Source organism: Lygodium microphyllum, chromosome 14 (genome assembly GCF_053477565.2).
Source record: "Lygodium microphyllum isolate KBCC chromosome 14, Lygodium_microphyllum_v1.1.10, whole genome shotgun sequence".
Classification (NCBI taxonomy): Eukaryota; Viridiplantae; Streptophyta; class Polypodiopsida; order Schizaeales; family Lygodiaceae; genus Lygodium; species Lygodium microphyllum.
In genome coordinates, this window is record NC_141148.1 from 51,826,947 (window position 1) to 51,844,195 (window position 17,249).

The following is a 17,249-nucleotide window of genomic DNA, read 5'->3' on the forward strand; positions in this document are numbered from 1 at the left end:
GTGGGGCTGGGAGAAGGTACTTGCCAAACTCAATGTCTTGTTTACACGGGGGGTCCATTTTTCGTGATGTCAGCCCTAACCCTTAGTTTCAAGGTTAATACTAATTCGAATAATAGTAAGAGATATAATGGAGGAATAATGCTAAGAATATAATAGCTTGTAAGTGTCATTTAACCTCGTTGTCCGGGGGAAAAACGTTCGTGAAATGGGGCACGTGCAAGCACTAGTACGAGGTTTAGCATCACGCCCGCAGATCGAGAGAATGTATACGAGCGGAATAACCCCTCTCTCGTATAGAAATAGGCACCAGACTGTGTTTTTTGCTTAGCGTTGGTAGATTCCTGATATTATCGTGTATGCAAGAGTTATTCTCCATGGGTGCAGTACGTGATCGTGGGTGTTTTCGTTCGGACGTGGCTCTGCTATCACTTCTAGCATGCATCGTTATGGGATCGGTGGCGTGTGGTGAGCCCCCACTCCCCCTTCTTTCTCTCTCGCTCGTAAATATTTTGCTGTGTCGCGTTCTGAATCCATTTGGTCATACGATACTATGCTTACCTCCGCTATATGGCTTTTCATTGCTTCTTATGCAGCCTCCACAGAAATCGACAGGAATACTGTGTATTCCGCGCGTCACTTGATGCCGGCCAGGAGGATGAAGCAGACGGACTTGGGGGATTACCAGCGCCCAGGACCCAACGCAGACCCTACGAGTGACCCTCCTCTGGGGTCAGTCTCTGGTTTTCATCGTTATCCTAACCCAGCGCATCTGACTGGTTTTTATGTGCAGCACTTGGAGACAGTGCCGTCTCCCTTGAATACTTCCACTGGCGAGGAGACAAAGAATCATGCTAGTAATGAGGTGATGGCGCATATGGATTATCAAGACCCCACTGCGAATAATGATCCAGGCAGTGATGCAAGCGTACCTCCTCCACCACCCTTCTGATCTTATTCACCCTTCATCATCCTCGTGTCTAGTTTTCCAGGGTCCATTTTTTATTTTTAGGTTGTGCAAGATGAATCTGAGATATTTTGTTGTGCCCTGATCTCAAGATCAAATTACTCTTAGTGCTTTGGCCGTACAGCACTTGGCAAGCCCTCCTCTCGTCGGACAGTCCGGCATGTACTAAGCTTCCACTTTATTCATACACAGATCGTTTATCTTTATGCCCATTGCCATCGCTTGTTTTAGCATATATTTATGCTATAACCTGCTTTAACGTGATACACCGCAGAATACAGCTTTGTACAATCGATCTATGCAAGTGAGAGAGAGAGAGAGATAGAGAGGATAACTCGATTTCCCCACCTCTGCGGAAAACGTTTCTAAGGTGCTTGTAGTTGCTAGTGGCATCGTGGAAGCAAACGAAAGAGAATTTGTGAAATAAATTATGCTGCGTTTTCTTAATTACCTAGTTCCAATTTTGACTTTTTTCGCCATCCTCGATGCTACCCAAAATAGCGAATCGAATAGCCTCTAACTTATCGGTAAGCAAAGTCTCATCGCTACAATAGTGATGCTAATCTAAGCCTTTAGCTCATTGATAAGACAAGTATGCGCTCTCCCTTACTTTTTCACTAATTTTCGTTTCTCCTATTGTTTGTATAACTTCTATCTTTCTTTTTAAATGTGATGTGAGAGAGTGTGGGTGTGCAAAAAGAAAGAAGTGAAAGTACAATATAGCTTAATTCAGGCTATAGTATATGTTCATTTTGTAAGTAGAGTGAAATGAGTGTTTGATGAATTTCTCAATCACATTGTAACTTGATAAGATAGGAAAAAAAGGTTATCTCATGAATTTCCCTATTTTCCTCTAGATTTGGAGTTAACACCTCTTGGTTTTCTCTTTCCGTTATTTACCTTCAACTTTAATACTCTCCTTTTCAAAAAATTTGACTATGATCTTGAAATTGAAGAAATTGCTATAAACACCATATTAGAGATTTTGGGAATTTCCCAAGTCCCACTTTGAATGAATGTCTTACTTTTGTGAATGAAAGAGAGCACTATGTTTATGTTTATCTTTAAAGGGCACTTTGTATGTTACAAATATGAGATCAGACATCTTGAGAGCTTAAATGATGAATGTAAGCTATGTGGCTGTTATAAGATTTGGAATTCACCTTTATCTTTTCTAGCATACTAACAAAATATGATGTTGTATGGTGGTGGAAATGTCAAGGGAGGCTTAACTAGTATATACCTAGGAAATTTCCAAGTTTAATGTAAGAATACAAAGGTTTGATGGAGCGGAGAGAGAATTTAGAATACAAGAGCCTTAAACATTGTATGAAAATATATTATCATGGCCAAAATTTATAATGTTATGGATTTGAAGATATTATAATACGAGTTTTTTCTTTTAGATATAGCATCATTTAAAGTGACATGTATAAGTTTCATGAACTAGGACCTTAAAAGAGTCACCACTAACTAGGTGTGGTTTAATAACTTGATCTAATACCATATCGTAATAAGTTTGGATAACCTATGATGTGATGGTTCTTTTTTTGTGTAAACCAATAGACACAAGTATGTCAAATAATTGCTCACTCCATTTACATTTTTTGTATGTATATGCATGATATATAAATATCTTTTATTCAAAATTTCTATCTATCTTGACAATATATGGACAAGATGGATATTGACTTTGGCCAAAATTAACGAGTTTCACACCTTGACTAGCTAAATGAATTTTCATATCATAAAATAAAGATTTATATACCAAGCTAGCAGTTTATGATTTTTCTAAGACTAAAGATTTAACCTTTGACCAATGGTTTGTGCTTCCAAAGAAATAGACATAAATTTTATAATCAATCAAGACGTATTTGTTAGCTAAGACATAAAGTACAAAATTGGACTTAAACCACTTTATAAGAAATTTCAACACAATCAACTAATGTTATTGAAAGAATAAAAAACATTAAGTAGATTCTCTTCATTGATATTAGTGGCGTTTAAAAACACCAAGGTAGCTACACAAAACACTTTAAATTTTTAACAAGCATATATTTTATAGCCATGCAAAAGCCCTTAATGTAAGGGATATATTTACTATGGAAGTCAAAATTAGTCCATATAGAGTCATTATCTTGTTGCATCATGTATATTGGAAAAATACAACTTTTGTAGATAGCTGCACTACCATTTATGAAATGTTTGTGATATCCTAACTCATGAGCAAGTTGCATTGCTTCCATATCTTTCAAAGTAGAGACTAAATGAGTCTGCTTCAACATGGATAATTATGAGTTATTCAATGTAAGTGATAGAAGATGTGAGGCATTTGTTGAGTATGCTTGTATAGTAGATGGTTATAAAGTACAAAATAGGATTTAAACCACTTTATAAAAAATTTCAACACAATTAACTAATGTTATTGAAAGAATAAAAAACATCAAGTAGATTCTCTCATTGATATTGGTGGTGTTTAGAAACACAAAGGTAAGTACATAAAACACTTTAAATTTCTAACAAACATATATTTCATAGCCATATAAAATACTTTAATATAAGGGATATATTTATTATGAAAGTCAAAATTAGTCCATGTAGAGTCAGCGCCTTCTTGTTAATCATGTATATTGGAAAATTACAAATTTTGTAGATTTTGTATAAAACATTTAGCTACACTACCATTTATGAAATGTTTGTAATATCCTAACTCATGAGCAAGTTGCATTGCTTCCATATCTTTCAAAGTAGAGACTAAATGAGTTATTATGAAAGTCGAAATTAATCCATATAGAGTCAGCGGCTTCTTGTTACATCATGTATATTGGAAAAATACAAATTTTGTAGATTTTGTGTAAAACGTTTGGCTGCACTACCATTTATGAAATGTTTGATATCCTAACTCATGAGCAAGTTGCATTGCTTCCATATCTTTCAAAGTAGAGACTAAAGGAGTTTGCTTCAACATGGATAATTGTGAGCTATTCAATGTAAGAGACGGATGACGTGAAGCATTTGTTGAGGATGTTTGTATAATAGATGGTCTCTTGAAGCAAGAAGTAATTGAAGATTGAACATATATACCATCTTTATCAATCATGGTCTCTTGCGGTGCTGATGATGAAGATGAAATACCATCATTCTCTACTCTAGTCCATTCATCAATGACAACCTTGAATTGAGCATACAATTCATGTCCATATTGAACTGGATCCTGTCCATATCGATCAAACTTGATGACTTCACGTGCATCATGGTATTTGCTTAAGCGAGTCAAGTATGGTAGAAGTTCTTTGATCAAGATAGAGTCTTCACGATCAATATCAAATGTTTTTGGATAAATGCAATTCTCAATAGGATTTGGACATCCTTTGTAAGGACTATCATCTATGAGAATAGTCTTGGTATGCTGACAAACATCTCCATATTGATCCCATACATACTTCAGAGGCTTGAACATTGCTTCTACTCCCATCTTATCTGGCCTATATATGATTTTGAGTCGATGTCTATGACATTGTTCTTGGCCCCAAATCATGAAGAAAGGATACTTCCTTTTTGCAGAGATCTCCAAGCACTTAATAATTGCCATGACATTCTTATGTAAAGCTATTGACCAAACTCCCACTTGGAATCTTGCAAATAAGGCTTCAAGAAACTCCATACATCCTGGTCGAAGAACAAGCCATTGCTTTCCCATTTGAAAGCTTTGAAACCTTTTAGACTTAGCAAAGCATCGTTGTAAAAGAAGACCATTGAGATCAAGTATTACACATAATTGTATTGCATTTCTTATCAAGGAAACATCAATCACATCATCGTGCTCTACTGTTGTTGAATCTGCTAGATATCCAACCATAAATGTCTTACTTGAAGTTACAAAGAAGAAAAAAAAGCACATTAGATTCATTTACTTCCTCATCATTCTACCTAATTTTTGAGCTATAAACTGGCATAGAACACTAAAGCAATTTAACTTCACATTGATAAATACATAAATAGGTACTACTTAAAAAATGATGTCTTAAGAAAAGAGACTATTGACCATGTGGTCAAATCTAATCAAAAGTAATATCATGAGGTGAAAAAAAAATATATGACAAATTTTTTGAAGTAAAATCTATTCTAATAAAGTCATTTTTCCATATCTACTTTTTGTCGCTAGTTATAAGTATACTTGAGATACTAACAATAGATTATTAGTTGCACAAATTATATTATCATTATAATATTTAACATACTTAATTTTTAAAAAGACCTTCAAAATGGCATGTACAAAGAAGATGTTTATTAGTCCTAATTATTAAAACAAAATTTAAACATGATACTTTTGACCATGTGACCAAAACTATGTCGCATATAAGTGACACATGACAATTTAATTGAGATAAGTTATACTTTATTTGAATAAGTTTTCATAGTTTCTTCTTAAGGACTAACCATTCTATTTTTGAACTAGTTATATCCCATAGATATTTAAACTCATGAATTGTAACAAGGATTTTACCTTAATATTCCATATACACATCTCAAAAGATACATTGAAGAGAAATCTTTGTTGTAATATTTATAACTGGGGTAAAACTCCTTTGGGAGGTGCAATGAATCTTTTTTGGGGTGTGCAATATATTGTTGGCTTTCTTATCCTAAGGTACATGCATAGACATACACTAATGATGTAGTAAAAGAGGCTATAAGAGATAAGAGATTTGACCATGTGGACAAATCGAACCAAAACTAACATGACAAGATCATAACACAACACATATAAGAGTTTAATTGAAATAAGATCTAAAATAGACTTAAGTAAATTTTGCATAGATAGCTCAAACTTTTCATTATGATAAGTATTCTTACACACTAGATTACAATTAAATAGTTATCCTTACAAAGGATGATAAATTTTAATGAGCTCTTTAATACCGATTTGGTAAAATATTTACTTAAATAAAATTTTTAAACCAAACATGCTTGGTACCTTTTATAAAAAATTAAAAAACCAAAGACATAGTTTTTTTAATTAATATCATCAAAGAAAGAAAATATTGCAAATGCTAATGGAAGTAACTTCTCAAGAAAAAATCAAAATTACATCAATGTGTCTTCCTTGATGAAAGGAGAAGGAACGGAGTTTAAACACCTGAAGTAGCCCTTAATTTCTCTTTCATAATTAGACTTGCTATATCTTGGCTTGATTCTTCTATGCCCTCGGGTGGTACTTCAAGAACTTGAACTTCAGTAGGAGGAACCTCTTGGGAGTTTGAATTTTGTTTGGCACTCTCATGGACCCTCCACAATTGTGCTTCAACCTCTCTTTGCTCTTGAGTGTTGCAAACCACTGCAATAGTCTTCATATGATTTATCAATGCCACCTTAGATGCAAGTCCACTTGCATATACATCAAATACAACCTCATGAGCATCATTGAATGCTTTGATTGTAGTTTCGATAACTTTCATTTTCTTTCTCAAAACGGCCTTTACAATCCTTTGTTCTTCTTCAAGATCTTCATCATTGCACTCCTTGTCCAAGCCTTCAAAGTCCAAAATGGAAGGCTTGTTGACATTGTTTATATATCGCTCAAAATTGATGAAGCTTTTCTCCATGGTCACTAATGTCAAAACCACAAAAGAATCTATAGATCCAAAAGCAAATGTTCTATCCATTGGTAGGAAGTCAACACTACCAACTAGCATGCGATACTTGCAAGAAATGCTTTCAAGAGCATTTTCCAAAGCTGCCATTTGCTTTCGATCAAGAAATGATAACAACATGAATTGTTTAGGTTCACATGTCATTTGTAGTAGAGTGGATACAACCTTTCCAAACTTTATAGAGTCACATTTCATTCCCTCAACCCCATGTGCTGCATCTAGAACAACAACCCCAATGGTAATTGGATCTCTGTAAACATTATGTATAAGATCAAAGGTTTCTAGATTGCATCCGATAACATATACATGCCAAGGGGAAGTAGAGGAGGATTGAAGAGGATTTTGCTTTTTTCCAATTAGGAAGTTCACAATATCTTTTGCTCCATTTGGTAGGGACCCTGCATCAGCTCGACGTGTGAGCTTCTTTGATACCCAATCATTGCAAATGCCTAAAATCTTTGTGTAGACTTCATCATTGATATCATAATCATCAACAAGCTCTTCCCAAGTCTTCATCACACCGCTACTTTCTGGAACTGAAGCATTGAAAAGAGTGACTAATTCCTCCTTTAGGACCCTATCTTGCTTGATTTGCTTAGCCCTTGTTTCCATGTCAATCATATCTTCCTTATCCCATTTGTTTCTAAGAAAAAGGATATGACCTTCATTGATCTCCTCTTGTAGTGTAAGGATGTCTCCATCCTTTAAACCCATAAGGCAACGAAATGCAGCAGGAGAAGGTTGCCTTCCCTTTTTTCTCAAACTCTCCTCTTGGGATATAAGTTCACCTCTAGAGTATCTCTTCATGATTTTGATCCAACTATCAAATATTTCTTGGGAGCTAACAATCATATGGCAATCTCTAGATGCACAATTTTCTCCAATCACTACAAGGAAATGGGGCAATAGCGACGCCGATTAGCGACGGCGGATATCGGCGTCGCTATAGGCGTCGCTATTGGCGTCGCAATTGGCGTCGCTATTTGCGTCGCATTTGCGCGACGCGACGCATATAGCGACGCCAATTGCGACGCCACAGGGAAAAAAAGCGCGGCCGAAACCAGAGCACCGTTTTCATTTTCTTTTCTTCGCCTTTTGAGAGCGAGAGCGAGGGAGAGAGTGAGGGAGAGAGCCAAGGCTTTGTGAGAGAAGAGGAGGAAGAGACTTGCTGCCGCCGCCGCCGCCGCCACCGCCACCGTCGTTGTTCGCGAAGGAGAGGAGGAGCCCTCGTTGCAAAGAGAAGCCGACCACGCTCACCATATCTCATTGGTGAGTCTCCCTCTCTCTTTCTTTTACTTGTTGAAGGTTTAAATCATTCTCTTTTGTTTGTTTAGGAGAGGAAATGAAAGAGAAGGAGAGGGAGAGGGAGAGAGAGGGAGAGAAAGAGAGGGAGAGTGCATTCTCTCTCTCTCTCTCCCTTTTGCTTGTTTAATGTTTAAATTACTTTCTTCTTTGCTTGTTTAGGAGAGGAAACGAGAGAGTAAGAGAGAAAGAGAGGGAGAGGGAGAGGGAGAGGGAAAGAAAGAGAAAGAGAAAGAAAGAGAAAGAGAAATAGAGGGAGAGGGAGAGGGAGGGGGAGGAAATAGGAGAGGGAGAGAAAGAGAAAGAGAGGGAGAAGGAGGGAGAGTGCATTCTCTCTCTCCCTCCCTCTCCCTTTTGCTTGTTTAATGTTTGAATCACTTTATTTTTTGCTTGTTTAGGAGAGGAAATGAGAGAGAAAGAGAGTGAGAGGGAGAGGAAGGGGAAGGAAATGAGAGAGGGATAGAAAGAGAAAGAGAGGGAGAGTGCATTGTATCTCTCCCTCTCCCTTTTGCTTGGAGGATGTTTAAATCACTTTATTTTTTGCTTGTTTAGGAAATGAGAGAGAAAGAGAGATAGAGAGGGAGAGGGAGAAAAAGAGAAAGAGAGGGAGAGGGAGAGGGAGAGGGAGAGGGAGAGGGAGAGGGAGAGGGAGGGGGAGGGGGAGGGGAAGGGGAAGGAAATGAGAGAGGGAGAGAAAGAGGGAGGGGGAGGGAGGAAATGAGCGAGGGAGAGGGAGAGGGAGAAAGAGGAAGGGAGAGGGAGAGGGAGGGGGAGGGAGGAAATGAGAGAGGGAGAGAAAGAGAACGAGAGGGAGAGGGAGAGGGTGAGAGAAAGAGAGGAAGAGAGGGAGAGGGAGAGAAAGAGAGGGAGAGGGAAGGGAAGGAAATTTAAGATAATATACGTATTGATAATGGTATGCAATGTGCTTTGCATACAGCCACGTATTTCATCAAAATGAACCCAAAATTATTGTTATAGAAGAAGAAACCCTTAAATTGAGTATAGGATAATTTCTCTCAGGTCTTATGACTATGAGTAGAATTGATTGAAATAAATTTTATTACTATAGTTATAAAATTTCATAGATGGCGCGCATTAATTTTAAAATGGATTACTTATACTCAAAGCCGAGATATAACAAAAAATTATCTACCGGGACAAACAAATCGTTGAGCATGATACAAGGCCGAGATATAACATCAAATCTCTCGACTACTATATACAATGCAAGGTTTATGGTCAACTTGCAACTTGACGTACATCTCCATAAAGCTATCCATTTAAGCCTCGTTTGCTGTAATGTAGATAAGATGGCAAACGAAGAAGGTCCTATTGTTCAAGACCGCGAGTCGTATCTTAATCAGCGTGTCCCATGTCCTTGCTCTCAATGCAAGTTGGCAATTAGACGAAAACGCCGATTGTCTATAGAACACGTACGACGATTTGGTGAGTTTCAATCTGAGATCATTGATCAGGCGATTGCAGATTTTCAGCAAACGGTAATTTGAAGTTAGCATTTTTCATGCATTGTACTCTCAAGCTAATTGAAAACCATACACAATAAGATTGGGTCTTGTTGGCAAATTTTGTATCCAGGGGGGTGATGTCTCTACCCAAGGGAGAGTGCACCCTTTGCGGCCAATTAGAAGAGTTCGTGGACGTGCGATGGATGGATTGCAGGAGCCAATCGACCACTCGCAAGGCCCATCTATACCGTCAATGCCAGAGGAGACAGACAACCTTCCCGACTTGCCTACAATCTTGGAGCCTGAGATGGAGGCAATGATTGATGCATTGATTCCCATGGATGTTGAGACATCTGACCCGCTTAGAGAGGAAGCATCCATACCATTATATGATGGGTGCCGAGTATCTCGGTTGAAGACATTGCTTGCACTCTTAAGTGTGTAAGCAAAATACGGTTGGAGCGATGAGTGTGACTGAGTTATTCAGGTACCTTGCACACAGACTTCATTGTTTTTTTTTTAAACAGTATTATTGCAAACATGGATGGATTTTTCAAGGTGTTTTATGATTTTTTTAGGTTATTGAAATGTCATATATTGCCACCTGCAAACACCATGCCTGAGTCTCGTGATGATGCACGACATGTTTTACGGAAGCTTAGCATAGACTACAATAACATCCATGTATGTATCAACGACTGCATATTGTTTCGAGATGAATACGAGACTATGGAGACATGTCCAAAGTGTGGTGCTCATAGGTATCGACAGGACTTGCAAGGGCAGACCATCCCTCAAAAAGTCCTCAGACACTTTCCGCTCATCCCCCGCATAAACCACATATTTCGCACGTCTGCCATGGCAAGCTTGACAACGTGGCATGTGCAGAATAGGTCCACGGATGGAGTGCAACGAATATCAGCAGATTCGCGCGCATGGAGCCACATTGACTCTACCTTCCCAGGCTTTGTGCGAGAGCCAAGGAATCTTCGGCTCGGTCTCGCCATGGATGGTGTGAACCCATTCGGTCTGCGCTCGACTTCTTACAGTGTGTGGCCTATAGTGCTTGTCAATTACAACATTCCTCCATGGCTTTCTACGAAGAAAGGACATCTCATCCTTAGCTTGCTCGTCCCGGCCCGCTACAAAGTAAAAAATATGGACGTGTATCTTCGTCCATTAGTCGATGAGCTTAAGATTTTGTGGGAGGAGGGGGTCATGGTGCAAGATATGAGCAGGCGCAATGGTCGGCGGTCAGCCAACATTCGAGCCATTCTCATGTGGACAATGCATGACTTTCCGGGATTGGGAGAGTGCTCAGGTGAGCAGACCTTTGTTCTCGCCGGTAATATCTATATTTTATTTCATTCAATCAAGTATTCACTAGGTCATGGATCGCCTTGCAGGTCTCGTTACCTCAGGTTATCATGCATGTCCATTGTGTGGGCCACAGTTAGACTCCCGAAGGTCACGAACCATGAAGAAGATGGTATATCAAGGACACGCCGCTTTCTTGCTGGAGGATCATGAACTCAGGGAAGGTTTTCTTGGACGACCTCCAGCACGTATGAACGCTGCTAGCTGGTACGAGCTAAAAATGGTAAACCCGGATTCACATCCAAATGGAATGCGACGGTTCTCAATTTTCTACGAGTTGCCATATTGGACCCACTTACAGGTCAACCACTTGTTGGATCCCATGCATATTTTCAAAAATGTGGGCAGCTTGCTATGGGACCACATCACAGGAAAGAGAGACACTATAGGGTCACGAATGGATTTAAAGGAGGTAGTTAAGATGGAGGCGCTTTGGCCACAGTCGAGTGCTGAAGGGGGAGTGCAGCTTCCTCATGCTCCCTGGGTTTTGTCTACCAAAGAAGAGCGCATTGTGAAGCAAGTAATCAAGTCTATCCGCACTCCGACGGGTATGATGCGTTCTCTCAGGTCTGCATTTTCTAAAGATGACCAAATGTCTGGGCTAAAATCCCATGATTGGCATAAGATATGTCAGGTTTGTGAACAGAATGGATTTTAATTAGCGTGGACATTTTGAAATTTGAAAAGTTACCATTATTCTTAATGCTTTCTCATTTGTGGCAGTTTGTCCTACCGATCGCGATCGCGGGATGCCTAACTTCAGAAATTCGCGAGGCCATTTACAAGCTGTCGACTTTGGTGCAATGGATCTCAGAGAAAGAGATTAAGACGTCCTCTATTGAATCTGCAAGGCGGGGAGCAGTTGAGATGGTCTGTCTCTTTGAGAAATACCTGCCCACTAGCATGCTCACGATACAAGTTCACCTTCTTGTGCATCTTGTGGATGAAGTGGAGATTGCTGGACCTGTCCATACGCGATGGATGTTCTTCCTGGAGTGCTTCATGAAAACCCTGAAAGGCTTTGTGCGACAACGAGCTTGTCCGGAAGGTAGCATGGCGGAAGGTTGGTTGGTGTCAGAGGCGTTAGTGCATATCTGACAATGGCTACCAACGGTGGAACCAGACAATGAAATGCTATGGACGCTGAAGGACGATGACAGGCTGACTGGAGATGTGGTGGTTGGAAATGGGGTAGAAAAAAGAATGGATGCCTGAATGGAAGAGAAGGTGAATCGCTTTTGTATGTTGCACCATGCCTCCATGGAGACGTGGCTCGCCAAGTACCAGATTGCAAGGCAAGATCGAGAGGAAGCGCGAGCTGAATTCCGACGTAGTACGCGTCACCGACCGATTCGATATCCCGAAGGCATGGAGGAGATGCCGCGGTTTATGTCAACACGATGGTTGCATGGAGCCTTGATCGCAGCATCCAGCGAAGGGACAGAGGTCTCAATGGAGGAGTGGGAGTTCTGTAGGGGATGTAGTCCAAAGGTAATGAGGGGTTTAGAATGTGTCGTATCTAAATTTGCTTGCTACATCTAATTTGAGTGTTTCAATGTGCAGTACAAAATATATAGTGTAGCGTAGTCGCGCGGACGGCATTTTCGGGTGGAGCGTATTGACAAAATGCGCTCCACAATGGACTGTGGTGTCATGGCAAGGTTTGAGCAAGAGATCCGGCGATGAGCAACGGATCCGAACACGGTTGTGGATGAGATGGAGTATTTTGGAAATTTTCAAAGTATTATTACGGTGGATTACCGTAGCTTCTCCATGATAATATTCGACGTGCAGTGGTTCAAAGTGGTACTTGGAGGAGCTGGCGCAACAGTTCGACGAGGTCCATCTGGATTTCTCGAAATAGATTCCGAAAAAAAATGGATGGATTTGCGTGAAACCTTTGTGTTGCCGGCCCATTGTGAACAGGTACAACTAGTCATTTGCTTGCTAATTGTAATACGACATGGTTTATGTCACAATGGTTTGAAGACGGTTTGTAAGTGTTTGTGAACAGGTAATCTTCTATCCAAATCCCCGACAACCTCGATGGTGGTATGTTATACCTTCAACTCCTCGAGGTGCGAGAGTATACGATCAAAGCGATGTTCCAGGCATAGATGAAGAAAATATGCAAATAGAGGGATCGAAATTACAAGGGGTGGAGGCCACCGCAAGCTTGGAGCCCGCATCGGCTAACAATGATGGAAATACAGAAGTCGTAGAATTTTTTGAGAACGAGGCAGACTCGTTCTTTGTGGTGACATGTCTATCGACCTTCCAGTGTATGCAGAGTTGTGTCAGGAGATTAACATGGGACCATAGAATACTTCATTCTTGGAGAATTGTATTACTCAATTCGTTGTTTAGATCTTCCATAAAGGTAGATAAGATATGCATTTTAAGAGGGATTTTTCAAAAATGATTTATATTAATGTGCTTTGTATAGTTTAAATTGATTATTCTAACATTATTTTTTATCTGTGCAGGTATCGACATTTTCAGGATGAGTCGAGGGATGAGCGATGAGGAGTTTCAGGAGATGATGGCACGTATGTCTCCAGATCAGCTCGCGAGATTCAGAGAGATTGCAGATCAGGAGCTGTCTCGTTCTTCGTCAGGGCGCTCTGCTAGATCAGCTTCAGCGCGATCAGATGCTTCAGCTTCGAGCAGACGATCTCGACGCTCGTGACTTGGGCCAGAGGGAGGGATTGCGACTGCAGGAGGATCAGGGGGTGCTGCTGTGGAGACACGGACGCGGTGTCTCCGTCTCGTCATTTAGCTGGAGCTCGGTCACCTCCAGGATTTGTCACACCTGTGGGGACGTCCACTCCAGTTACTCCGGCTTTTGCGCAGCCGTCGGCAGATGTCACGCCTTTTGCTGGCACTCCTTTTGGTGGCACCCCCTCTGGTGGCACTCCTTTTGGTGGCACCCCCTCTGGTGGCACCCCTTTGAGTGGCACTCCGGGAGAGGGTACCCCCGTCAGTACACCGGATGTTCAAGGGTCTCCTGGATATGCCGAGGAGCGTGGACGGAGATGGGAGAGGGCCCATACAAGGCACACTCCTAGGGATTATGGATACCTAGTGGATGGCAGGTCAGGAGCCATCATCATGAATGATGAGGGGAGGAGGGTGATGGCTCGCATGAGGGAGTTGTGTCAACAAGTTTTTCGGCACAATGTCCTGGATCATTGGAGGAACATACCGGAGGGAAGCAAGGAGTACATAGTAGCATCCTTGCACGAGAAGTTCCCGGTGCCAGCCGCAGTGGATAGATTCTCTACGGGCTGGATGATGGATTGCATGCGTGCATACATGTCACATAGACGATCCGACACACGCAAGGCAATCAAGAATGGGGCTCCAAAGCCCGAGTGGTTAGATGCAGACGACTGGCGCCGACTGAGGGAGGAGGCTACGAATTCGCCAGGACGTTGGAGTCAGCAGCGGGAGGCGGCGAGGGCACGAATCGAGGCCGGATCGGTACATCATCTTGGGAGTGGCGGCCACAGGACATATTTGGAGGACTTTGTAAGTTTCTCTTTTGTTTTGCTTATTTGTTTTTTTGAGATATTCTTTGTACTGACAATCATGTTTCTAACAGTTAGCATTTTGTTTTCTTTGCAGCACTCCATTACAAATTGCGATCCGCAAGGCCTTGAGACTCGATATGCAGAGAGGCACGGTCTCAGATCATTGATCGACCGATTGTATAGACGCGACGGCCCAGTAAGTCACTCATCTTTCTTGTCCGTAGTTACCATGAGATATTTGAATGCATTATTGTATGGTGGATTGATATGTTGTTTCTTTTTCTGCAGAATCCGTTTGATGCTCCTTTACAGCGGGAAGAGCTTTCGGGGGACGACGATTTGTAGCTCGCCCTTGGATCCTTAGAGCTCACATACCTTTAGTTTTTAGTCGCCCGATCTATATAGACTTTTTCTATGTATTAGTGATATTGTTTTATGATTGTACCAATCGCATTTTATGCGATATCATGTATTTATTTCATCTATCAGTTTTATGATTTCAGTATACATTCTTTTTGTTTGCAAACGCTTTGTATGCAGCAGTGCAGAAACTATTTTGTATGGCTCTCATACAGCACACAGTGCTATATGTGGCAGGGCAGCTTGCTGCCCTGTCACAAAATTTTTTTTTTCTCTGTTACCGTCGCTATTTGCGTCACAAATTTACTGCACGCGTCGCTATTGTCGTCGCTATCAGCGTCGCAAATTCTCTGTAACCGTCGCTATATGCGTCGCTATATACGTTGCAAATGCGACGCACATAGCGACGCATATAGCGATGATTCTATGGCGTCATCAATAACGACGCTTTTTGCGACGACGGGGGCAAATTTTGTTGTTTGTATTTTCGTCGCTTTAAACGTCGCTATAAGGTCTATATCTTGTAGTGAATGTATGCCACAAATCTCTGTAAAAAAAAGATCAAAATAGTGAGCATAGAACAAAAGAAAGAGCATCACACTAATCTTCACAAAAAAAGAAGGTAAGCTTATATATGATTACCTGGCATGGTACTCTTTGAGAGATTATCTTAGAAAGCCCTTGTTGGGGTTTTGGTGGAGAACCAAATGCTAGCCACTGATCTCTTAATTGTTGAAGTTGCTCAACATAAGGTGCATTCTTCATAACATTATGTGATTTTATATTTGTCATTCGTGAAAGCTCAATGCACATTTCCGCAGGACAATCAACTAATATTCTAGCATTTCTTGTGGTGTAGAAATGCTTGGTTGCTAGACAACGTGTAGTATTACTCTGAATATATATCTTTGCTGCATGAATTGAGTGAAGCCCTGATATAATCCAATAACTATAAGTGTCCAACTTATTAGCATCCACCTCATCACGATGCATGGGTCTTTTCTCATTGTTGTCTTGTACAAAAGGCATAAGATATGCTGCTGTTGCTGGGCTCATGGGAGTCTTTATGAAAGACGTGGTTAGCTTCTCTACATAATCCCAACATAGTGACCTATAAGCATACAAAGGAGGTGCCTCATAACACCTATCAACGAGAATAGGAAATTGTGTTGTTGGCCCAAATGGAAAGAATTTTTCAAACATGTGAAATCCTGATTCTTCCTTCTTTCCCTTCTTCTTAACTATTTCAGGAAAATCGAATGTTCTTTCTACTCCCTTGACCTCAAGAGAAATTATTGGCTTTGCAGGTGTAACTTCTAACATGGAAGGTAACGTGGCATCATTCTTAGTAGTGTTAGCAGACATACTAACAACAAGAGCTTGTGACAAGGAACTTTGTTGAGGTGATTTTGACTTTGAGCTTGTGGGATTCCATGAATTATTTTCTTCTTGAGGAGAAGATGAAGATCTCAGGTCTATTTGTTTATCTTGGAGCTTCATTCTTTTGTTGGGGCGATCACATTTTCTTGATAGGGAAAGTAGCTCACTATTTTGAACAGCTTAGAATGCTAATATAATGTCTTCTGTGCCCTTTACCTCCTCAAATAAGGTCCATCCCATTGTTTTCAAAGAGTATTCTTCATCCTCTTTAATACTGGCAAAGTGAAATGACAAAGGATCAAGTTTGTATACTACATTTTTCCCCTTGATCTTAACAAGATTACATGGTATTCCCTCTTTCCCAGCACATCCATCTGTTATCTTCTCTATGACACCATCTTGTTGAAAAAATGCAATATCACTCTTCAAAGTGAATAAGAGAACATTGTCAGCTCTTTTTCCTTGACTATCATAAACATCCACATACCATGGATACACAAAACCACCACTAACTCCATCAATGGTTTGGGTCTCCTTTTTGGATGTGTTATCTTTCTTTGCCATTGAATAGTTCTACAAAGAGAAAAAGTTGTTAGACAAAAGTGGATTTAAAAATATTCAAAATTCACAAAACCCAAATAAATGTATAAGATTTCTAAGTTGAAAATTGAAAACACAACAACACAAGATTTTATGAAATACAAGACAAATGTACTCTAAAGGGACTCTTCCATAAAATGGAATATTGAAATTTGAGATTAAGTGTGGTATGAGATCCGACCATAAATATGTGTGCTTATGTATCAAATCTCATGGATTATCCTGGCCCTAAGTTAGCATTAATTATGTTTCTCTTACAAGAATCATATAGTAAAAACTTTACAATGGACTTCGGTGAGAATATCAAATTCTATTAATAGTGAGACTTGACCATGGGCTTAACCAAATGGTCAAGTGATAATGAAATTTTGAGTGTGAGTGTGGTATGAGATATAGTGAAAAATCATTGTGGTTATGTAGAAAATGTCATGGATGATTTTGTCCCTAAGTTAATATTGGATTTCTTCTCCATGTAAGTTTCCTATGCAAGGATCATACTCTACAAACTTTACTAAGATTTTTGGCCATGTGGTCAAATCCTATTTAATCAAAGAATGAGATTTAGTCCAACATGAGATCCACCTATATATCAATGTGGTTATGTAGCAATCTC

At 40.1% G+C, this 17,249-nt stretch overlaps 1 protein-coding gene across 1 annotated transcript; it reads left to right on the top strand.

Annotated features, from left to right (window-relative positions):
• Nucleotides 1-317: 317 nt before the first annotated feature.
• Nucleotides 318-1,228, top strand: LOC148025595 (uncharacterized). Its single transcript, XM_087692114.1, has 2 exons — nt 318-465; nt 594-1,228. Exons 1-2 carry the CDS (start codon nt 357-359, stop codon nt 947-949), a joined length of 465 nt encoding a protein of 154 aa, XP_087548240.1. The 5' UTR covers nt 318-356; the 3' UTR covers nt 950-1,228.
• The last annotated feature ends 16,021 nt before the right edge of the window (nt 1,229-17,249 follow it).